This window comes from Netta rufina, assembly GCF_964035555.1.
Source record: "Netta rufina genome assembly, chromosome: 7".
In the NCBI taxonomy this organism is placed as follows: domain Eukaryota; kingdom Metazoa; phylum Chordata; class Aves; order Anseriformes; family Anatidae; genus Netta; species Netta rufina.
This window is the reverse complement of record NC_140130.1, coordinates 12650187-12675184: the sequence shown is the minus strand read 5'-3', so window position 1 is coordinate 12675184 and position 24998 is coordinate 12650187. Positions and strand designations below refer to the sequence as shown.

General features: G+C 38.6%; 1 protein-coding gene across 8 annotated transcripts in view; it reads left to right on the top strand.

Moving 5' to 3' along the window:
• ZMIZ1 (zinc finger MIZ-type containing 1) overlaps positions 1 to 24998 on the top strand; it is a 345320-nt gene that overhangs the window by 198768 nt on the left and 121554 nt on the right. For all 8 annotated transcript variants that reach the window (XM_084290259.1, XM_084290257.1, XM_084290258.1 and 5 more), the window contains 2 exons: positions 3674 to 3787; positions 16445 to 16550. In XM_084290259.1, coding sequence (XP_084146385.1) covers positions 3674 to 3787; positions 16445 to 16550 — 220 coding nt within the window. The remainder of the gene's footprint in view (positions 1 to 3673; positions 3788 to 16444; positions 16551 to 24998) is intronic.

Sequence of the window (24998 nt, the reverse complement as noted above, 5' to 3'; positions counted from 1 at the left end):
CAATCTGGTAAATAACTGATTCATTCAGTTCATTGGCTTTGTTCATCCCTACTTCAGATTTTGTTCACACAGATTTCCTCTACTTGTCGATAACTGTTGCTTGCAAGCAAGGTAATATTACACGGCCCTTCATTATTACACTCACTCCTAGTAGCTTTGAAGACATACCAAGGTGTGTCACAGCAAGATCTGGTTCATTGTCACTTTTTTCAAATCATCTATTAATGAGGTGAATTCTTCCCTTGTTTACATGAAGCACAGTTTCAGGCTAGACTCTCCAGGCTCACGCCTTCCCTCTGTCAAGACGCTGCCAATAATTTCAGTTGAAGAGGATGGAGCCATGCATGGGAAATGCTTCACAGAGAGCTGATGGATGGCTCTGGCAGAAGCTTTGTTTTGTACTTCTGTTCTTGGATCGAGAGCTAAGAAAATCTCTTTAATTTCTTGTTCGATTAATACAGCAGATGTAATAATATCCTTCTCAAGCAGCCTTTTTGTTGTGAGGGCGTGAATGACATTAGTGCTTTTTGCCCTGGGTGCAGCGTTTAAGCTGTCAATAAATAAAAAATAAAAAAATCATGGTAGACGTTTGGAATGTTTTCTTAAGTAACTCAGGGAAGAAATCGCACCTGCTTTTGTGCTTTGATTCAGGCTGGGTTTTCTCTTTGTTTTCCTCACTTCCCCTCAAAAAGTAACCTTGTCCTCTGTAATCTGGGAAAGAAAAATCTGATGAAAAAATTAATTTAAAATACAAAGAAAAATCAGAAAGCTGTGAGGAATATGCCACAGAAGGAACTATGTGTAACTGATAGAAGTGTCCCTGCAGGGTCAGCTTTTCTAGCATCACAGGCACTACTCAAATACTCTCCACAGAGTATGAGACCACTGGTATTCTGCCTACCTCTTCTGTTTGTTTGGGGCTCTTTAGCCTCTAATGGAATTAATAGAACTGCTTATCTGGCCCAACTAGTTTCTAAACTAATTTCAGTTGTGCAGAAATATTTAAGAAGTCGGGATTTCAGCATCCCCTCTGTATTTAGCAGGTGGGTTAGGGTAGCGTTCTGTTCCCATGCAGTGAAATCCCTTGATGGAGACTTACAGAACAAACAGTGCAATCGAGTCATTGAGGTCATCCATGCTCTGACATAGGCAAGTAAAACGAGCCTTTCCTTCCAGAGGGAAGTGCAAAATCAGTCTATTTTGGACCTTTTGCTCTATGAAAGAGATACTGCTTTTCAGTGGTGTCATGCTAAGTAGAAATCAGCATTATGTGATGCTAAGCTAAAATTAAGGCTAATGTGTGAGGTTCCTCTCTGCTTTTCATTTGTTAGCCTAAACCTGTCAAATATTATTTTGCATTCAGGTATGTTGTCTGTTTCTTAATGTGGGTACCTTTCGTTGGACATGTTAATGGAAGATTTGGTGTGTGGCTGGCAAACAGTAACAACGGTGAAAGTAAATAATGTCTAGCTCATGTTTAGCACTTTCCATCAGCAGATCTCAATTCATTTCACAAAGAAGGAAGGATTTTCAAAGACAATTTCCAGTGCAGAGCTGGGTAGCTTACAGTGAATTTTTCCATGGGTTGTTTCTGTGTGGAGGGGGTAGTTTTTTTCCTGTGGTAGGTTTTTTTTTGTTGTTGTTACTGTTTTTTCCCCACCTACTGAGATAGCTCAGTTAATACTGCGATCTGTGTCCTACTCTTGCAGCATGTGTTCAGTGCAGTGCTTTTTGTTCAGCAGCTTACATGCATTTCTTGCCTTCTGGAAACAGTATGTTTGATTGCAGCAGAGCTTACATGCGACATCGTAGAGGGTTTTAAAGCAGCTTCTGTTTCCCCTGCAGATGGAGTACTGAAGGCGCAGTGTACACTGAGGGATTTGGTGTCAGGCAATCACTTCTCTGGGGGTCTAAATGAAACCTTCAAAAAGCATCCTTTTTTCTTTTACTTAGAAGATTGCTAAGTCAAACTACTGTCCCTGTCCATGGGGTATTTTTTATGCAAAAAGCCTTAGAGTACAGTTTCTTAAATTTATTTATTTGGATTCTTTCATCTGTATGCAGAATAGCTTGATTCCTCCACCAATGAGACAACGAGCTGGCAGAGACGTGTTACCCTAGGTGAAGCTGTCCACTGGGATGGGAGTATGAGCCCATGTTTGTAGTCCATGTTTGTAGAGCAGAGCAAAAAATCACATTGCACAATGCTTTTTCAAATGCTTTTTCTGCTTTTTCAAGTCCTGCTAGTGTTTTAAGGATCTGTGCCACGCCTGTTAGTCATCTCTTGTTAAAAAACAAGGCCTCTGACCAAGAGCCTTCGTAGAACAAGAATTCCAGCAACATGATACAAAAGTTCACAAACTCCTTAAAACCTAGCATAGGAGCAATTTTTTTCCCTTCATTTATGGTAAGTTCATATATGCAGCTTCTCAGGCACCAGGGGAAGACGGGGAAAAAAAACTGGGTTGTGAACATTATTGTTAATTCAGATGCTTAGAAGTGAGCAGTATGTGACAGATTCAGAACTAAGGATGTATTTTTAAAATGATACCTTTGGGTTTTGTGCCTTCCAGTGAAAATGATCATCGTTTTCATATTTTTCCCAGTTATCTCAAGAATTGTAAACCCACTTTTAAAAAAGATATTCACAGTTCCTAAATACACTCTTTTCTTCTTGTTTCTGGAGTTCTCATTGAAACACTTAGCATCACCAGAATTGCAGAATTTAGTAGCAATATTTTTCATATAAATTGAATTCCTTCTTTCCTATACCCTCCCTCTGCACCTGCTAAAATGTTGGAACACTTTGGCAGTGTAGCACAGTGAAGGATGATAATGTCAGTTATGGTATCAGGTAAGTTTGCTAAGTGTTTCAAAAAAATACGGGTACAGCTTGTTCAGTACAAAACAAGAAATGAGTGTAACAGTTAAAATTGCATTTCCCGTGCAAATTTTAAATTTATTTATTTTTTCTCTTGAAATTGTGCCAGCTTCTTCAGAAATAGAATTCCACTCTGAGATTTCTACGTGCTTTCTAGTGCTTGCACATTTTCAATCGTGGCAGCACCCCAGCCACACTTCAGTCAAGAACGATTTGTGTTTTTGTCATCCCAAAGTTGGTCCTCCCAATTGCTCATTATGATAAAGCATGATAAACAGAAACCAAAATCCCTAGAAGGGATCAGTGTAGTGTGTGCGCTTTGCTCTGTCACTGGTATTTTCTGAGACTGTCATATATGCCTTCTGGCTGGCAGGCAAAGATGAAACACGAGTATTGGAAGGCATGGCTGCGAGACCAAGGCAAGAACTTTGAACCCAAAACTGGAATTTCCCTGCATTTGGACTTGGACAGTTTTGGTGTCCAAGCAGAACCCATTACAGTTTGCAGATGTGAGAGGTAATGCTCTGGAGGAAGAAATTCAGAGGAGCTCTGGTATTCCAGCTTACCTCATGCCCAACTGACGAGTTCATATCAGAAAATTAAGAAACCTGCATCAGTATCGATGAGAATTAATTAAAGTAGGATTTTCTGTGTTCTATATACAATTTTTGGTTTTGTTTCCAAAACGCATGCTGTTCCTAGTTTCCAAACTTTGCATTAATGTGATGTGGAAAACTGAATATCAGCACTTACGTATATTATTTACTGTGTTGCTCCATCTTCCCTTGTCAGCACTTACAGAACCCTGCAAACTTCCATAATGCAGCTACGGAGCTCCTGGACTGGTGTGGTGACCCCAGAGCCTTCCAGAGACCATTTGAGCAGAGCCTGATGGGTTGTTTGACGGTATGTCCGTTCCTCCTGTGGCAGCAGTTTTATCCTCTGGTTTATACCGTACGTTGTGGCCAAGGGATCTTGATTTTCAGTGTCTGCATTCTGTGGTTTTCACCCTTTTATCTTAAACACATGAAGGCAGACCCTAACAACTGTTTATTTGATTCTCTTACTGCACAGGAAGCAAAATTCAGTATCAAGAGGTTAAATCATAAAATATATATATAGAGAGAGAAATAAATTACTAAATACCTAGCACAAGCTAGGTTACTTGACATGCACATACACTATTTACTTTCATGGTTTGAGATGGCCAACCAAGTTATCTTCTTACAGATTTAACAGGCTTCTCAGGTTTTTATTTTCCATCACTTGATTTTTGGTGGGTTTGGAGGGCTGCATGTCTTCTATCTTCAGTATGCTGAACCTCCAGCTGAACAATGCTTCTGCCTGTTGGGTTTGGTTTGTTGTATATCTTGACTGCAGGTCTAATCCTGACATAGTAATTTTAACAGTTTTGTTGACATTGTTGCTTTTCCTTCCGTTCATTCCTCATTAAGACTTCTGTAGCTCCTAAAGCAACTTTATTATAATGTACAGAAAATGTATTTTCTACACAACTACTTTTAGTTTTATTTCCCGTGCATTCAGCTGTGGGTTCCAGTCCAAAATTATTATGTAGAGTCAAGACTTTAGAGGAATTAAATTCTGTCTGGACTAGGAGAGTTCAAAAGCTTCACCATGATTTGCAGAACAAGATGATACAAATAGTTATGAAGCAGCCAGAAATTTTAAAATCATTAATGGAGAGACCATCTTTGTTGTTGTTGGGAGGGAGTGAAAGTGCATGGATTATTCTCATGCAGTCTGTAAGTGATGTATATGAAACAGACAATAGACCGAGGTTTAGTTGCAGAAATCCAAATGTTAAGGAATGGCTCCATCTTAGTGTGCTCAAGTGTATAGCATCCCTCAGATTTCTATGCCAAAAAGTTAGAATAAACCCAGTGATATAAGAAAGCATATATCATTCTTCCAAACAGAAAAACAAAAACAAAGAAAATAAGAAATGTTAGTAGAGTCCAAATATATGATGTTTAAAGATTGTGTGTGAAGTGAAAGTTACCTTTGATTTATAACCTCAACCCTGAATAAATGCGATGGTTGTGGTATGTGACTGTAAATGCATTTTATTTATACTTTTTAGAAATTTAGCCAGCATTTTGAGGTTAGCATTCAGGAAAGGAGACATGCAACTCAAGCATGCTTAGGCAACCCAAACACAGTATTTCTCTGCAGACCTATGCTAGAACACTGTAAATCAGACCTGCAACTTCCTTGCTGTTTAAATCTTTTCTTTTTATATAAGCGGACCTGCAGTCCGGCCCAAGTGCAGGGTCAAAATAAGTGATGAACTGTCCTCACAGCAAAAGGAAAGAGAGAAAGACATTCTCCCTGAAAAACAGTGAGAGAAAACACACGTTATCTTGTTAGCAGAATACATGGAAATGAAAGTACTTTTTTTTTTTTTTTTTTTCCTGACAAGCAGGAAAGAAAAAAACAATCCTTATTGTCTAAGTACTGTTAGCATTTGAACATTATGTAATGCTTTGCTTCATAGTCCTCCACGAACTATGAGCTGGGTGGCATGAAATCTCCCCTTTCCCAAGGTTGCTACAGAATAAAAGCACTGTCTGCAGCGTAGGATCTGACTGGCAGCATCATCTTTATCATATCATGTAATTTCATTATACTCCTAGCAAGGAAAAAACACAGGAACTTAACCTGCTAGCTTGTTTTGTGTTAAATGATAAATACAGAGGATATGTAGATTGCATATTAATGGTAAGGAATAGAACAGTTTCTTTCTTGTTCCTAATTGTAAAATTCCTCTGATTAAGGTATTCTTTAATTTCTCACAGTGTATATACCTCTTCCTACTTCCCATTAAATATTCTTTCTTACATTGCTACAACCCAAGAGTGTGATAACTCCTGGTTCTTCCTAATGCATAGCAGTATAGTAGGCAAGGTCTCTTTTTTCTTTTAAAAAATCATTCTATCTGTGCTTGCCTTATATATAGCCTCTTTTTAAACAGTTTTCTTCCAGGTATATTAAGGGTGAATGTTAAGACTCCTTGTTTACTCATCTTACAGGAAACTTCGTTTATTTAATAAAAATTTGTTAAAAATGTATAAAAACTTAAGTCTGTTTACAGGGCAATTATTCAGAAATAAAAAATAATAAAGAGAAGGGCAACTGAAATACTGGAATATCATGAGTAAATTTAACATTAGTTTGCTTAGTAGCATATTCTGTACTACCAAGAGCCAATTTTTAGTAATACTGACAAAGTTTATCAGTGTTTTTCTTTGTGAAGATTATGCTAAAAGAAAATAAAAATGAAAAATCTGTATGAAAGTATATTAAACCACTAGAGCAGGATTATTGTTTTATTTTGCCAGTATTTGAAATGACCTTCAAAAACAGATTCCTTTAAAACTCCCATACTTTTGGGATATGCTTTTTAAAACAAGTAGTCTCTACCATCATTTTAACATTTGAGTTCCATGGATTCCTAAGGGCATGTGCATTTATTTCTGAAAAGCTGTAAACACTAAAGACAATTGCTTATAAGGCTCCTCCTCTTTAGTGTACAGAAGGATTTTTTTCTCTTATGACACTATTGTGTTAGCTCTCTGACCAGGGAAAAAGCACTACACTAAACTGTTCCTGGAACCGTCAAAGGATATGAAATCATATCCTACTAGAGGGTAACACAGTATATCCTAATCCAAATTGGAATATATTAATGTCATGGCTGCAGAAGGGCAAGCTGTCTCGGGGATGAACAAACCATCCATTTACACACGTCAAAGTTTAAATGCATCAGATGTAATGACAGAGCATCAAAACACATCTGTTGTATTATGAATAGCCAATTTAATGGTAGCTCTGCAGGTATAACAGATTCTTTGCCTCAGTCAAATCTTTTCTACAATATTTTTGCAAAAATTAACCAAGTGGAATTAATTGTATTAATAAAAAGAAAAGGCACTGAAAATCTTGATTATGCTTTAATCTGAGGAGTGGTTCTTAAGAAGTCATTCTGTTTGTTCTATGCACCATCTTCTTGCCTGCACTCTTGGTAACGTCTGATTGACTTTATAACAACAGTATGTTTTTATTCCTGTTGCCGGTCTAACAAAACCTGAATGGATGCAGAAGAATGGTCTTAGAAATATTCTGCTTGGGCAGCAGCAGTAAAGCTTCCAGCTTCACTTAGGAATTGCTTCTTTTGATAATAACATCTACGATAGACTGTCACAGAAGGTTTCCTGCGCTTACTTTTTAATGCTAGCACTTACAGAAATCTTAGTGACTGGAAAATTTCTTAAGTTAGCTAAACAGAGAGCATGTGCAAGACAGAGAGCACGTGCAACATCAACACATGTCCAGTGGTCTTTTTTCTTCTTGTGTGTAATAGATGTGCACAGTATACGTACTGGCTATAAGCAATAATTACTGTGTATCAGTACGTGATACTACTGGAGTTAAACGTGCTATTTCTAGGCTCCAGTGGCGATCTATGCAGAATAACAGGTGTGGGTATTCTTAGCTCAAAAACAAACTCAGGATTTGTTACGGCAGCTGAAAATTTACCAGACAGACAGCTGTCAATTAAAGCCTGTTAACAGGCTTTGTTTAGCTAGGTAAATACCCTGCATTTGTTATGTAGAAACCTTTTAATGATTATTCCTGTAGAGGTGAAATAACTTCAGCTTGTTATTTCAGGAACTGACACTGATGCTGTCAAGGCCTAAGAAAAAAATGGAATAATTCTGTGAAGTGCAAACAGTTAAAGAGGAAAGGTTTAGGGTGAACCTATGGCATCTTAATGCTGGCAAAATAAATTATATTTTTCATGAACTAAGCCTTGAAAGCTGAGACCCTTGTAAGAAAAAAACCACAAGAAGTGTGATTGCGCATTCATCGCCATTATGCTCAAACAGGTCTGATGGATGCTAGCTTAAGAGCTTACCTTTTTATGTTCACCTGATATAGAAAATCACCCAATTGAGCAGGTAATATAAGTTTATAAAACAAACAAAAGCATTTAAACAGATAAATGAAAGTCAAGGAGGGAGGGATCAGCTTTGAATGTGTTTTCTTTCCTGCCAGTTACAGGCTACAGAAAAATTGCCTTTAGCAGCTTTGATAGAGCACACCTAAACAAATTATGTCCTTTCTCAGGGACAATAAACTCCTTTCTAACTCGCCAAGGAAAGCTGGGTGCTATTCTTCAAGAGTAGTTATTTTGAAAACAAAGAGAAATGTCCATAGGCCCAAAAAAAAAAAAAAAAAAAAAAAAAGGAAAAATGGTCCTTCATTCTCAAATAAATTATTGAAATTGCAATCGATGTGATTTTTGGTATGTGACTAGCTCTTGCATAGTGTTAGAGGGAGCTGTAAAATTGCCTCTACTTCCCACAACAGTTTCTGATTCTAGTGTTCATAGTTTAAAAAAAAAAAGCACTGTGGGATGAGATTATTTTATAAGACTAGTATTATTGGTAAGTTTAGGAATGGGATTATTTTTATTTGAAAACCTGCTGCATATGGCACTACCTTACTTTGGTTTAAAATAAATAGCTTATATTACTAGACAGCAGTTAAAAAAATAACCTTGTTTTGGCTGGACAAGGCTGTCTCACTCTTTTCTGCCTTTTTGCAGATCCACTCTAGTCTCGTCCCATAGGTCTGCTCTTGCTGAACAGTTTAACATGTAAATGATCCCACCGGGGGCATGGCTACCTTTTGTGTCTGCACTGCAGTAAAAATGGAAACCAGGGGACAGCTGAGAGCAAAATGGACAGATTTACAGACTTGTCTTCAGCTGCTTTCAGGGAAGGACAATAAAGGCACTGCTTTGGTCTCTCACTGTGCTTCAGTGTTACAATGCACGGAGTTCATCGTTCTTTAGGACTCTGCAGCAGCGTACCTGAAAAGGAAATAAAAGGGGGAAAAGAAGCACAGCTGTGTGTACTTGCTCTCTGACTGTACCTACAGGATAGGTCAAATGAAATCCTAACACCAGGACAGTTTTGGACAGTAGGAGGAATTTAGGAAAACAGGACGTGCTTACCTGAGTTGGCTGTTGGCCAAAGCACTGAATGTAATGGAGCATGTCTTGTGCAAAATGGGGTGTCTGACCACCCCAGTTAAGACCTAGGGCCTCTTTTCATCTGAAAGATGGCAATTCCTACTCTAGTCTGCCCACAAAAAGCAACACTTAGTCTTTCATTAAAAATGTATTTGTCAATTTCATGATACAGAAATCCTTTTTTAGCTCAGGCAATATGTAATTAAACATAATTCTTTAAAAAAAAATAGGACAAGAGCCGTATCTTTGAATAACATCAGGTTTCCAGAACAGGATGCCTCAGACAGCAAAACCAACAAAGTGAAGCTAATGTGTTCACAAGGTATGTGCTGCTTCATCGCCTTCACACCTGACTGGATTCATTCTGCTTAATGCAGAAAGTATGCAATCGAAAATCAACATATGACATCAAAAGTCACTTTTCAAATCAGGCTAAGATCTGAATTAGAGTAATTGCAGATGGAAGAGTTGGTTCAGCACATCTATACCCAGAAAACAGCAGGATGCAGCTGCCCATTAGAGCCCTAGAAATGCTGCATTTGATTGTTGTATCCGAAGACTAGAGCAAAAAGTTCACATGGAAGAAATCTTGTTTCCATCATCCTCTCTCCATGCATTTGTTAAACACACGTTTTTGTGTTTGCAGTGCATCACAGCACTTTGGGGCCGTGTACACACTGTACTGTCAGAGTATAGCCAGCAGGCACAGAACGCTCCTCCCCAGAGCAGCTCGTAATGCTACCAAATAACTCAGTGTTACTGGCTGTCATATGACCTCATGATATCCTAAAGCCCTTTTTTTAAACTTGATTTTGCTAGTCAAGGCATGGGTTGTTTTACAGCTTTAAAGCATTTCTTTTAAATGTGTTGCTGTCAGAATCAAAATGCTTTTTGTATTTTTGTATCACTTTCTTTGTGTGATGACTGTATGTTTCATCCGTATCATTGTTCAAAATCTGTCAGGACTCAGGTGGCAATGGTATTGCAGTGACCCAGTGATCAGCTGGCTTTATTAAAGTGATTTCCTTGCTTTTTTTCCTCTGGGAGAAAATTTCAGATGGAGGTGATTAAGTATGGGAACCTTCTCTTCAGTGCTTATGCTTGTTAGAGATGTGCATAGGGGAGGAGGGAGGAAGTAAAGGAGCAGGTATCCTTATTCTGCATGGTCTGCTTCACTTTTTCAGGAACTGGTAAAGAAGTAGACAGCAGGTATAGTAGTTCATTTTATTTTGAAAATACAGTCCTTATCCGCCTAATACAATGGGAAATAGATTTAAGAAAACCGTAGTTTGAATGGGGTCTTTTACATTTTCAGAACCTACTTAATGTCTGTTTTCAAGCATCACAAGCCAGAAACTGGCTGACGACATATAACTTCACTCACCTGCTTTGATCGTCTACATTGTCGAGACAGCTCTTCTGTAACTAGAATTTAAGAGTCTCATCAGACCAGGACTTCAGATCACAAAGATATCTTCCTCCTTTTCCTTTTTTTTCTGTTTGAAGCAGATCACCATTCATGTTGGAAAATTCTTCAATTTGCTTCCTGTTTATCTGATCTCTGTGTGTTACCGAGGGGGAAAAATTACCATCTACATTGCAGAATTCTAATTACAAAATTTCTGCTGTAGTCTTCAAACTGCATTCAGATAATTTCAAGTATGCACAAGTGGCTGAACACAGAGCTGTCTGAACTAGCAATCAGCTGGCATTTTTAGTTTTGAGCAGCCAGCAAATTGAATTGGAAAAATTCATTCTGATGCCAGCAGGGGGGGGTGCTCTTGACTGCTGCTAGTTAAGAGATTCTTTGAAAGTGCAACATAATGGGAAGGGAGTTTTGTAATAAGCAGCCATATAACCCTCTTGATTAACAGGCCTGTTAGGTTAAGAGCTACATTGTTCCAGTACTTCGTGGTGTGATGACAAGAAGGGCAGGGAGGGGAGCTTGCCATGGTGTAGCTCCTTAGTCTTGCAAAAGGGGAAAAACAGCAACAATAAAAACAAAGTACTGGAGTTAAATTCAGCAGAGGAGAAAGAAGTGGGTAGCTGAATTTCTCTGCTTTTTCCATTATTAAAACTTACCTCTAATAATTTTGCTCATAATATCAGTGACTCCGAGAGTTCAGCCATCTGGAACTCGCAGGTGGTGAGTGTGAAATGTCAGGTATGAATGCCGTACTGTCCAGATGAAAGATTTGAAAGGTTTTTGAAATCAGATTTCCTTATTGGCAATTACTGTTAGATTAAAGTTTGCTTGCAAATAAGGTATATGTTACTTCAAAGATGGAATTTGAAAGTCATCAGTACTGTGCCACCATAAAAATAAAAGCTAGGGGTTGCTAGTATAAATAGGAAATGTGTTAGGAAATAAGGCTGTAAAATAACATAGAGGATTACTGAGTTTGTATCCCAGTTTCGGACAGTGGTATCATTGTCAAATGTGTTTTCTGCTTTAATGTGCTACTGAATTTCAACTGAATTTCATAGCATGTGTGCTTAGGCCAACTAAGATGCATGCTTACAGCATTTCAAAATGAAGTCATGTTTGGACACGTGGTGCCACCTGTGTGTTGTCTGAATTTTTGCCTGTGTGTTGAACTTGAATTTGCAGTTAGGGAAAGCCCAAGTATGTTTGCAGGTGGGTATCAGATCACTTAACTATAACATTGAATGGATAATTGAAACCACGTTGATTTGATTCTGCCTGATCAGAGTACTGTTACCTCAGTTAGGATCTAAATCACAGGAGTTTTCAAACTTGGGAGTGTTCCTGGGGTAGGGTTCAAGCAGAGTTGGGTGACTCCAGTCAGCAATAGATGTCAGCAATTGCTGAATTTGGCTTGGGAAGGACTTAAGGGGACATTGTGTCCATTCTTTTTCCCTAAAGTAAATTTCATCAGGGTCTACTGACTAGAATATATTAACTTTACGAGTGGTCTTCTAATTGATTCTTTGCATTTTCCGAATCATATTCCTATGATGCATTGGATGTCTTAAAGATACCATGTAGTCTACTATAAATTGCCCCACTCCCAAACTCCAGAGAGATTGACAGACTGTTCCATTGTTTGAGGGTCTTTAACATCTCAAGAATTTTCCAATATTTATCCCAGTCACTTGTACAATGAGCAGATGAATTGGAGTTACATGTTTTGTATACACAAGGAACAGTTGATTCACATCACCTATAAGAAAGCTTTCTATGTATTTGAAGCCTAACCTTGTATCTTCTGCCAATTTTCTCTTCTTAGATTAAAATCAAGTTATTGGTACGTTTTTTAGAGCTTTACTTTCAAAACCATATACTTGCTCATGTCCTCAGTATTTCTGCCTAACCACTTACGCTTCATTTCTGTTTGGACATCTGATTTCTCTATCCATTTATAGTATTTCGTATGTGTTTAATTTTTGGAACACTTTTACAGTTAATGAAGATTATTTTAAACTCTCACCCTGCTCTCTTAAGTGTTTGCAGACTCCTCTGTATGTCATCATCTGAAGTTTTACAAGTTACCCAGTTTCATTGTCCAAGTCAAAACTGAATACATAGAAATGGCCTGTATCCAGGACAAGTTATGATTTGACAGAGGACTATTAATCAATAATCTGAGTAAAGTTTATACTAACGTCATCTGGGCTATGTTCATCTGTTATGACAGTGTCTTGTAGGGCAACGTCAAAAGGCATGTTAGAGTTATAAGATACATGTCATCTAGTGCTTTCCTTACACTTACAAGGCCAGTTAACTTGTCAAAGAAGAAAACTGCACTGTGCTGATGGATTCATGATGATTTTCTGTATTACTCGCATGATACTGGTTCAGTAATTTATTTTGTTATCAGTCTGGGTAACTGTAATTTCTAAGGTTCACCTTTTCACCGTCTCAAAAACAGACATTTGATGTGCTTCCAAGGCCTCTGCCTTGAATGAATTCCTGAAGATAATCATTAGCAGTTACAAGGTTTGCCCAGGCTGGTTCCTTTGAGGCACTCTAAGGTAAATATCATCAGGGTCTGCTGAACTGAATATATTAAATTTACCAACTGGTTTCTAGTTGATTCTTTGCATTTTCTGGATCATATTCCTATGACGCATTTGTCATCTTGTTTCTGAGAATCCCAGTGTTTTAATATTTAAAAGGATAGGAAGCCCCTGGTGTGCAGGTTCACAGGAGGAAGGCCTTCTCAGTACCCAGTGAGCAGTGTAAGAAATGAGGCAATGTCTCTGTGCACCAGTGGGCAACCTGCAACGTGATCTTTGCAGGGTGTACAAACCGCTCTGTTCAACTTGCAGTTTAAAATAAAAGTAAGTCTTCAGCTGTTACAATTGATAGAAGGACTTTAAAATACAATTAATGCAAAAATTTTTGAGCCTGTGAAGAAACTGAACCAAAAAAAAGTGACCTGCTGTACCTATGAGGAGCAGTACCTAACAGCTGAAGGCTGGGAGAGCAGCAGGGCCCTGTACACACTCCTGAGCACTCCCAGAGCGGTTTGCTTCAAGTGGACTCTTCCAGCCTTACTGGACTGGGTAGAAGAAAAATACGGGTAGAAAATAATTCTTTTTGCAAAATGGAAATTTGATTAGAAATGTTTGTTTTCAATTAGGTAGTTGCTGGTTTTGCTGTTACTCTTTTGAGGGGAGGTTGGTTTTCTGTCCTCTTTTTCTGTGGAGAAACTCTTGAGTTTAGATTTATTTCTGTTAACAGAAGTGATTTTTTAATTTGTTTTCCTTCATGTTTTTGATGAAAAACTTGAGCAAAAAGTAACAATTGATTGGGTGGCTTTTCTAGACTTAACAAATTCAGGTTCTGCCTCCTCTCGCTTTGGTAACCCACTTGCTGTGCTTGCTGACCCATGCCGTGTGGGCCTGCACAAGATGGTCCTTTGGCCACCAGGGTATGGTTAATACTGGGGACCTCTGCTCTCCATCAGACATGGTAGGGTACCTAACAGTGTTTTCTCTGACTGGTAGCGGAAATTCAGAGAAGTAAACTGCTGTTGAACTAAAGTGTAACAGAGCAGGCCCCGGCCTGCTGTTAGGATGCAAACTAGCCCAGGCTTTCCAGCCTCTTTAGTGAAGGCATTGCAAAAATAGATCAGCTTTCCTGGGCTCAGCAGTTTATGATTTTTCTATTTCCCGTATTATCATAGAGATATTTTTTTTTTTTTTGCATAATTAGCAGGATGTCAGTTCAGAGTTCGGACTTGACCACTGGCTAATGGTATCTCCGTATTCATAGCTGCACACTCCACAATGAACTAAGCATATGTTCACATATATGGTATATATGATTTATATAAAGCATGTATGATGCATTTTTTAAGTTATCGTGCTCTCACTGAAGAGCAGGTGTATCTGCCTTCATTCCTGATCAGTTTCAGAACAGGTAGTGTGATGAGCATATGCTTTTTTCCAAACAGAAAATGGGAGTGTCCTTGCTCCTCTATTTTTGCAGGCCTAAGTCTGAGGCGAGTTGCTTTGTGATGGTACAGGATGGTACCTGAAGAAATGTAAATAATGTTTACGCATTAATGGCATAGTGCTCTCAGAAGCCTTTAACAAGACATATTTTTTAAAAAGGATCTTTGTCTGCTTCCTCCTGGTGTGGTACCCTTGTATAGTGTGTACCTGTCAGTGGCTGAGCTGTGGAGATACTGGAAGTAGGAAAAGGAACAGCTAAACATCAGTGTCCCCTGGATCTCACAGCAAACCACCAGTCTTACCTCCTATTGCTAACTTCTCATGAAGTGTGAAATACCCTGTTTTCCTCCTGTTGCTCTTTTCCTTGTTTTTGTTTTTATTTGTATCTAATTGTTTTAAGTTTGGACCCAGCCTCTTAATGGGGAACTGAAGAACCATCAGACTCTGTTGTGTATAAAAGATTCAAGGTTGATCTATCAAGTTGGCTGTTTTGTGATTTATCAAAAATAATTTCAACTTTCCTCCCGAATTATTTTTCTTTCCTATCTACAACTTAGACAATTTTAATTGTAAAGAGAAACAGGAGATAAAACAATGTTCTTTGGTTGTGTGTTGTTATATTGATTATCTTGAATTCTCATTTGATTCCCCTGAAGCTCTCCACTGCTCTATTTTGAGACTGAGAGGGTTAAAAAGGATAAAGAGGAGTCACTCCCACTTGATAAATTCAGATGAATCTGTAACTTCTAAATTAATAGGAAAAACAACAACAAAAATCTAACCAGGAACATTATCTGTGATAATTATTTCTTAAGAGAGAAATCTAATTCTTAACTGTTAATTAGGGAAAGTGAATAATGGAAGAAAGTTCAAAAAAATAAAGTTCAAGTAATAATAATGTTCAATAGGTAGGCCAGAATACTGCATTTGTTTACTATCTGTAGGTTATCGCATATCTTGATTCTTGACTGTTTTATGTTGTTGCTTCTTTGGGAAGTCAGTGCTGGGCACAGGTAATTGCACTATCACTGATTTAGAAATAAGCCTTCAGAATAGGGATGGAAAAAGGATATTTTGTTATATTGTAAGCTATTTAGGATTGGGACTTTGTTTTGCTTCACCCAAGGAAATGGCGTTCTGTTTCCTTTGGAGTTCTTTGACCACTGGTTTAATGCAAAGGAATAATGGAAGTGCTAAGAATAATGTTTTTATCCATGCCTCTGAGTCTGAAGTCATCCTGTGCAACCAGAAGGTAATATAAAAGCTCTGCTGTGTACAACTGTAGCATAGTTTGCCCAGAATGACCACAGTATTATGTTTATACTATGCCAATTTTTGTGAGGATACATTGTTGGCTGATAGCTGAGTTGCTGGCTTGGAGAAACAGTTGACTGCTTTTCATCCTTGACCCCAGTCTTTCACTTGCCTAGTTTAGCTAGTCCTACAAGAAATTTAGATTCCTTCTAGATCAGCTCCCATTTCTCAGGAGCAATAAAATAAAAAACAACCTTCTCTTCATATTTATGTGTTTGTCAAATAGGCACAGGCATATTTATTTTAGAAGTATAGTAAATGGGCTTCGCAATACTGTATCGTTGAAATGCAGCAACTGTGACACTGATCACAGCAGAGGAGAACACTACATCAGTGAGGAGAAGGGCATTTTAACCTAGGGGATGTGGGCAGTGCTCTTCCGAGCAAGGCCAGGAACTATTTGTGACCCAGGGACAGAGACTTAGATTTCTTCTTCGCAAATTCTCAAGTATAGTGAAATCTATTCTGTATAATCTTTGCGTATGGTCCTCCTGCACTATTTTCTGGAAAAGCTTTTTCCTTCCGACTCCAGATGAACTGTCAGGCCATTCTTCTGGCACATGGTCAAATAACGAGATCACCAGAAGAGATTCTTGTGTTCTCTTTGCTGTGCTTGCACTGGGAGCTGTGCCTCATATCACGTTTGTGCTGTGGATATTGCAACAGCAGATTCAGTTGTCTAACATTAGTGCTGATAAGCAGGTTAATGTAACTTTGCAAAGAGCTCAAGTAACCTTTAATGAAGCTTTCTTTATTTCCCTCTGCAGGTGGTTAGTCGAGTGGCAGCTCAGCAAGGATTTGACTTGGATCTTGGATACAGGCTACTGGCAGTATGTGCAGCCAACAGGGACAAATTCACTCCAAAATCAGCCGGTAGGAAAAACCTTTTTTGGTATATCAGTGATTTCTTGGACTGTTATATGCTGAATAAATACTACTTGCTACTGTATTGCTTTTTTAAAAACAAAAAACAACCAAGTGTTCTGTGATAACAGTGCTGCAGATTTTAGCATTTCAGTGGTATGCTGTTCTGAGGATGATCGGCTTTGGGAATTAACATTTTTCCCAAGTAGTGCTGTTCATATCCCTGTTTGATCTTATAGATGAAGTGTAAGTTCCAGAAACACTGATGTTCAATAATATTAGGGAGGGAATGAGCATACTCAGACACCTCCATCTTGGTGAACCATTGATTTTCTGTTGTATGTCAGCCTTTCTATATCTTTTATGTTCATTATGTGTTATGCTCATTATGTTCATTAAGTGTCTGAAATAATATGTTGCCAAACTTTTTTGTTCCTGGACTGTATATGTCTGTGCAAAGAAATACCACAGTTTTTTGTAGGTATATTCATTCACTATAGAATTTCAAGCCAAGAATAGGTAACAATGCTATTAAGATAATATTAAGTAGCACTTTTTTTTTTTTTTTTTTTTAATGGCAATTATCTGTTACGGTGCTCTGATAGGGTAGGACATCAACGATTATGGGGTATTGCTATTGTTTTCCTGTATTGTTAAAAGTATAAAATGCACTTGGGAGTCTCTGCTTCTCACATGGTTTTTTATTTAACTGGAGAGTTTAATTTTGGTTCTTTCTGTAGCTGATAAGTGTCTACATAACATGTATTGATTTGAAAAAAAGAGAGGTATCTACACTCTGGAATGGAACAGTTAACTTTTCTAGTTAAACTGGGACTGTGTACCAGTTACTTAGAATGTTAAAAAAGGTTACCTTCTTCCAAAATAGTAATTTATAGTCAACTGATTACGTAGTATTAGTAGCATTTGTTTTCATGTAACTTTTTGGTCCTTACCAGCCTCAAACTGCTTTCACTCGTGGCTATCTTTTGTTTTAAGCGCTCTAAGCAGTTTCTTGTGAAAAGTAGCTTTCACATCATGACATGTTCAATGGACTAATTAATCCTTTGTATGGGAAGGGATTATTAATTTTACTAAATGTCCAATGAACTAATTTTTTGGGGGGAAAGCTGTGTGGAAGATTAAAACCTTCAGCTGACCAGTCACAGTCTCCCTTTTTCTGAATTTATAGCAAGTTTCTCCAATAGTTAGCTATCACGTCTCTTGTGCTTTTTTTTTTTTTTTTTTTTTTTAAGGATTGTTTGAGGATTTCTTGCTAGGAATGCATTAACTGAGACTTTTCTTTCCCTTGAAAATATACCTAGTAAAAGTAGTCATACCTTTGTTCTTGGAAGTTCTTACTGAGTGTGTGTTAGTCTCTGAGGTGTGAGGTCTCTATCAGTGTGTTAGTGGATGTAAGGTAGTCTTTGGATCTTTTCATGTTATAAATCCTTTTTGTTTGGAGCAGGCATGAGAGGATAGCCTTGAAAGCCACTGGTTGGTCAGTCATTTCCTAGAAAAGCTCAGTTTCAGTGTTTCATTTGTACAAATAATTATTTCGGTGGAGTATCTGCCTTTTTTTTTTTTTTGTCCAACTCATTACTCTAGTAATCCATACGTCTTTCCATTGTTAATTGATACAATACTGGGAAAATTGTAATGAAATCACGAGCTCTCCTCTCAGTGTATTAAAAACTTTTTCAGTCATTTGCTTTCCTTCCTACTTCCCAGATGCATGTACAAACGATATATTTCCAGGGATCTTACATATCAGGTTTCACAGCTACCTTAGGTTAACCATGTATATACTTGTTTCACCAATTGTTCCTGGGGTTTCATCATGCCTGCCCACACCATGTTTTGCAGTGCTCTTTTTGTCTGTATTAAGTAGTCAAAACTCGGGGCACGCCATAATGCATTTTGGTGAAAGTCACATGTAACACCTACTCTAAGGGTGTCACATTCACATATGACCTGTGAGAGCTGCATCATTGAATGGGCAGCTTGAAAGACTGACAGGTGAGGATTACAAATGTGAGATTGTTTCAGACTATCTTGATATTTTTTTCTGAAAGTGTTAATTTCAACATCTGAACATATTAACATTTTCTGATTTCTAAAGCAACAGTGGATCTGCTCCCTTATTCAGTTATCATTAAAATTGTTTTTTATTTTTTATTATTTTTATTAATTTTTATTATTTTTTAAGCAGTGCGTACCATTGAAAGCTGCCTTTCACAATTTGCTTAAGTTGTCAAGGGTTCTTGCATATGGATTTGAGTAACTCATTCTTTTCCTTGTTACATCTGTTGAAGACACCTTCAACACTTCTTCCAGTCACTTTCTCATGTAGATACCAAATGGCATTATTTTTAATGACTAAGAATGTTTTTCCCTTCCTTCAGGCTTAAGAGGAATTTACAATGGCTTGAATTCATTCTTCGAAGTAGGGCTATAATGCTACCAACGGGGTAGCTCCAGAAATACTTCTAGTCTTTGTTGCATTGTTTATGATGCACTGAAATACTAGGAGGAAAAACAAAAACAAAAACTTTTCTAATTGAACCAAATTAGAGTAGGTGAACATTGGGGAAAATATTCGCACCAAACCCTTTTTAGGACCACTCCCTGTTAGTGTCACTGTGCTTCTAGGACACGGCCTGTTGACTGACGTCCTGGAGGCTGGGGCATCTCAAGTGACCTGTCAGTGGTGGCTCTTGGGCTTCACAGCTCTGCTCAGCACAGCATGGGGACCACCCCAGGTCCAAAGTGGCAGCTAAGTGTTCGCTGGTCACCTTCTGTTCATCTGTTTCTCTCTGCTGGGCCCAGGTGAGAGTTAGGGTTCCTGTGGCCGTGCCCAGTGGTCTTGGTTGTCCCTGGTGGAACAGAGCTGGAGCCAGAAGCCAGAGGGCTGCCCAGCAGGCCCACAAACACACGCCTCTGGCTCGGGCAGTCAGCACCACCTGGTTTCCTGCCACTTGGCTTAAAAAGCTGTAGTGGTAGCTGCCTGCTAACCCACCTCACATAAGCTGAAGAGGTTAGGCAATGGTGACACGAGCTGCGGAAGGCAGATCAGAGCACACCTGATGCGGGGAAATGGACAGCAGGGGGGACAGAAGCTTTCTCAGGTGGCACAGGCACAGGAGCAGACCAAGAGCTGTCAGCTCTGTAGCGTTTCCCAAACAGAACAGGACAGTCTAGTGTTGCTGAGACAGTATTTGATGTTGTGCTTTTTTTGTCTGCCGTGTTTTACCTGGCCATTGAGATAGTCAACAATTAGCTAATGTGAATTGTTTCAGAGAATGCCTTGAGGCTGGAGACTTGTGTGGCATGAAAAATATTAAAAAGTTGTCATATGTGCTTTTAAATAGTAATGATGGTTTAATGACTTTGCCTTTTGTCTCTGCTTTCTGGTGTTTGTACCTGAAATAATAGCGATGCCTCCTTTTATTCTTCTAGCCCATGCTGCTGCATCTGGGCTGCTGCCTCAGCAGGAGGTCAAATACAGCGCTTCCCACCCTGAAGACAAATGACAAAGCCTTTAAAAATACATGTCTCTCTTTTGGTGACAGCTGCTCCCCAAACCTTCCAAGGCAAATTCCTTTGCCTTGTTGTGACACCTATAGGGAATGGCACAGCAGGTTGGCTGCATGCTCATTTACTTTCAAACTACAGCAACCTCAGTTGCGCTTAGTATGCAAGTGCATGGGTGTTTGTATATTCCTGGCTTTCTAGCCCTTTGCCTGAGCTTTTCTTTCAGAATAGTGCCTGCTTGGGCATCTAAACATGTTCTGAGCATGGTATCTTCTGCTTTTGCCCTTCCTGTACAAAATTTTAAGTTATATGGTAGCTTTATTTTAAGGTCCATTATTTAAGTAAAACAGAATTCACCAGTCAGTGTTTGTTAAAAAACTGAAAGGGAACAATTTTCTGTGCTGAAATTCAAGAAAACAACATCAAAAACTTTATCAAGCTACTGAACTTCATTGCTCTTGTAGCTACTTCTGCTTTTGTCAGGGGGCCAAGCTGAGGCCAGACAAGGGGATGACAGGATGAGATCATACAGGGAGCTTTGTCAGAAAAAGACAGTGTTCTGTATCTCTGTAAAAGAGAGAGGGAGAAAGGAGCCTGAGGGCAGAACCGTGCAGAAAAGGTACTTTAGCAATCACTGAGAAGCTACAGCAAACAAATGCTCTGATAGCTTGGATGGGCAGCTAAGTGTTAGCTGTTTGATAGCAGAGATAGCAACCCCTTTTTGATAGTGGCTTCTTTTTGGTCCCTTAGGCTCTGCTGGCTGTGCTTTGATTTCATATTTGAAGAGAAAAATTATTAATACTCTTAATTTTATGTGAAGTATAAATGAAAACTTCATGGTATTGGAGGATTTTACATTAAACTTTGTTTATTTGTTTAGCTTTTATCATTGTACTGTAACTGTGAAGTAATAGGACTGTTCTTAGTGGGCCTGCTACCAAAGTTGAGAGTAAAATGGACCCTGGGTTAAGAAAGGTATTTGCAGTGTGAGGGTACTGGCAAATGGTTGTGTTAAAGCATCACCAGGCAAGAGAGTGAGACCTACGAAGGTATGTCCTGATTAGGGTGTGTTATCTGGCATGTTTGACTGTCTTGTTTCGAAATAATGGTATAGATGAAACAAAGTGTATTTTGGCATATTATTAAATCAAACTTACAGAAGTGAGAGAAAAAGAGAGAAGACTGTGCAATACAAATAAGGAAAAGGTAGAAAGTAAGGATGATCTGTAGAGTATGTGTGACCAGAAAGCTAGGTGAACATTCTGCCTGAGTTTCCAATAATAATGCTCATATTGTCTGTGGAGGCAAGGCAACTGGAAGGATTGCAAGTATAGAATGGAAATTGCTACAGCCAAGGGCAGTGGCATCCCTCCAGCTTGAAGGGACCAAATGATCAACGTGCCCGCATTTGGAAAGAAATAGCATATGAAATGTCAGTCGCGTGCCTCACACCCAACATTTTCAGCAATTCAGTCAAGTCAGAAATGGTCCCTTACGACTGGAGTCAAAATGCAAATACTGTATCTGTATTTAGCAGAGTGGGTGATGAGAATATGTAGGCAGTTTTATGAGAGCAGAGTAGAAGAGGGTGTTCATGAAATGAAAGCTGAGCAGGGTTATGAGTTGTATGTAAATGCTAACAAATAAAGAGCTTAGTACAAGAAGAAATGTAAAGCTACAGGATGGTGTTGTCACAAAAGTATATAGGTGTAAATTGAATAAATTGCTGAAATTGTGAAAAATTGGGTTGGCAGTTGGATTTGGAATAGGCTTTCCATTAGAATGACAGTGGAATGGGAGGGAGCAAAGGAAAGGAACGTGGAAAATATAACTTTTTTTAAAGAACAAAACTCAATAAACATACAAAAGGAACTTTATAATGGGGTTCTTGATGTAGTTCGAAGCTGAGTTATAAGAATCTCTTTTATTTATGTATTCCCTAATTCTTGCTACATTTCCATGCAGCTATCTTATCCAGTGGCCCTTAGCATTACTGTCCTAAAACTGTCCACTTGACATTCTTCATTAGAATAAAGGTAGCACTTTCTTGTAGCTGTTACCTTTTGAAACTGCCTTTGATGCAGAAACTGACTACATTTCAGGTGATCTCTGGGTTTACTTCCCAGCTCTTAGCACAAATTCTCACTGTGTGCCCTTGACTGTTTCACTGTCTGTTTTGTACTTCTGTAGCTTTGAAGCAAGGATAATAATACACCTTCCAGCCACTTTTATTTGTCTGGTTTAATTAAACTCAATATTATGCAGGGCAGAGAATACCTCTTCCCCTGTAGGTGTATATCTTAGTATGGTGGAGCCATGGTTACAGCTTGGGACACTTAGGTTTTGTTATCATAGAGATAAATAATTCTGTCTGGAAGATACGTTGGCAAGACATAGCTGTATTGCAACCACAACTCTCTTTCCTGAAAATTTATAGTATATATACCATATCTGAATTGTGCAAGTTGGCAACTCCCTTTGACCAAAAGGAAGCTCAGTTAGCATTGATGAGTGGTGAGCAGCATTAATTTGCCTGCAGTCTGTGACAGCCCCATTTTCACTGACTGCAGAAAAGGGGACCCCACGGAAGACATCCTAGACTCTGCAAATCCGTCTTACCTGTAAGTTCAATCAGAGCAACTCAGGTCTCTAAAAGAGCTGCAGTCTGGAAAATTGTACCCTGTATCTCGAGCCTCTGTCTGGTTGGCTTGGCACGCGGCAGCAGTTCTCAAGTATCTCAAAATGGAGCATCTGAAGAGCCTGCAGAATGAGAGATACTCTCCCTCTTAGAACTTAAACTCAACTGCTCAGTTTTTCCTTCCTCTCAAGTGTCTGCTGTTGATGGATTTGGTCTCCATTCTATATCAAAGAAATACTACCGTACTCAGGGCAGATCATCATTATCAATAGATTGGCAACAGATATCATTTTGCTGGAATAGAAATTCATTTTTGGCAATCACTGTTGTGCATGTGTTTATAAATGAGGTTGCATGACTGAGTTGCTGCTGCTTTTTTCTGTCTAGCCAAAATATCAGGTGCTTTATCTGGTCTGTTCTTTTTGCCATTTGGCAGGTCCTTGTTACCATGGTACTAATTTTGACTTTTGAGAGATGTAGCAGTAAAACTCTGTCACTGGGTTGGAATGTTTTTGTGCTACCGCCTTTATTGTAGCACTTAGGAAAATTGCAGAGACTCAACTGTAGCAACAAGATAGCTCTGTTGTTTTCTTATTCTGTGCTTGGGATTTTCATGAGGCTCCTAAGTCCCCCTGAATGCTCACTTTGCTGAGGATTTGAAGTGTATAGTGAATTAGCTCATTGTGTGGCTCCTGAGAAGCATCTTTTCCTGGTGAGCGCAACACAGTTTCACTTGCATTGGAACTGGCATTCTCCATGGAAGATTTATGTTGATTTCTACTGATGTTTTCTGTCTTCTGCTGAAGGGTCCCCATATGTGCTCAGAGCAACTGAATAATTCAGTTATATAAGTATACATATAATATACATATGTATACATATAAGTATATACAAACTAGAGGTTGGTCTCTGTGTGAATTTTGATCTTGAATTTTTTGGTGTTTGGGGTAATGCATCCGTTCCTCTGAACATGAGCTAAGTCACAAAGTACGAAGGAAGGCAGCTATGAAAACATATGTGTATTCATAGGAAAGCAGAAAGCTAAGTCTTCAGAATGGCATTTGACCCTCGCAAACTTACCTTTTCCTCAGTGTACAGCAAGCAGTCCTGAGTGTGTTCCTTTTTGAGCTGCAGTGCATCCAAATGTACCTCCCTGCCAGGGCTTTTATCAGGTATGTGTCTTGAAGGCATTCAGAGAAGTTCCTGAGAAGTCCAGCTATGAGAACAGCAGTTTCCACGGGTGCTGGTAGCTTTATGCTGCTGGTCGACTGGATGACCAAAAGCATGAACTGTATGAACAGATCAGACCATCAAACTGGCTCCAGGTCAGCCAATTCTATCCCTAAATAAAATTGCCATTGCATGGGTCAAAATTCCAGGTCCGTTCCTAATTCCTGCCGGTTGGCCTGCAGCACGCAGGCAGCTCTTAAGAGTTCTTGCTCCTAATTTTCTAGAAATGACAGTTTTATTATGAAACATGCTGGTTAATAGACAAGATATTGTATGCAATGTGTCTCCTCACACAGAGAAACTTACGTACTGAGAAGTCTTACTGAACAAGTGTTTTAGCGTTTCATCCTTTGTAATGCTCACGTTCAAATACACCTGTTAAAATATGCTGATAGCAAGGTATTCAAATAAGTTCTGTGTGATAAAATGTGTTCATTTAAGTATCAGTGTAAGAATAATCAACAAATCATAAGGATTCATCATTTGAGATTGCTCTAATTTGTATTAGTCTTTGTGCCTCTTCATGAGAGGGAATTCAAGGAGAAAGACCACGGAATAACAGAAAAGGGATTTGAAGAGTGCTTATTAAATAATATATTCCCCAAACAAATGCAGTATTGTTCCTTACAACGTGTGCTCTTTTTCTGAGCAATTCAATAAAGGTTGGAATGTTCATGTTTGATAAAGCTTCTAGATCAGTTCCATTTTATGGGTTCTTTTTGTCTCAACTTATTTCAGTTTTTAATTAATTGTTTAAAAAAATGTCAAATTGGGTTTCATCTGCAGGTTTTCCAGATGCTGAGGTAAATATTCTCTTTTTTTTGATTATCTGATTAAAATTGCAAGGGTATTTATTTCTCATTGTGAACTTTCTTTTTCAATATCCTAATAAATCCACTTTTTCCTCAGCTATTCTTGACATATCTGTAGATACTAACTCTTGTTTTGTAGCAGTTACCAGTAACACCTGACTTAAGGAATACATGGAAGAAAAGAGATGTCACTCAAAAAAATTGTCATGAAGTTCAGTAGCTTAACAGTAATACAACCCAAATGGT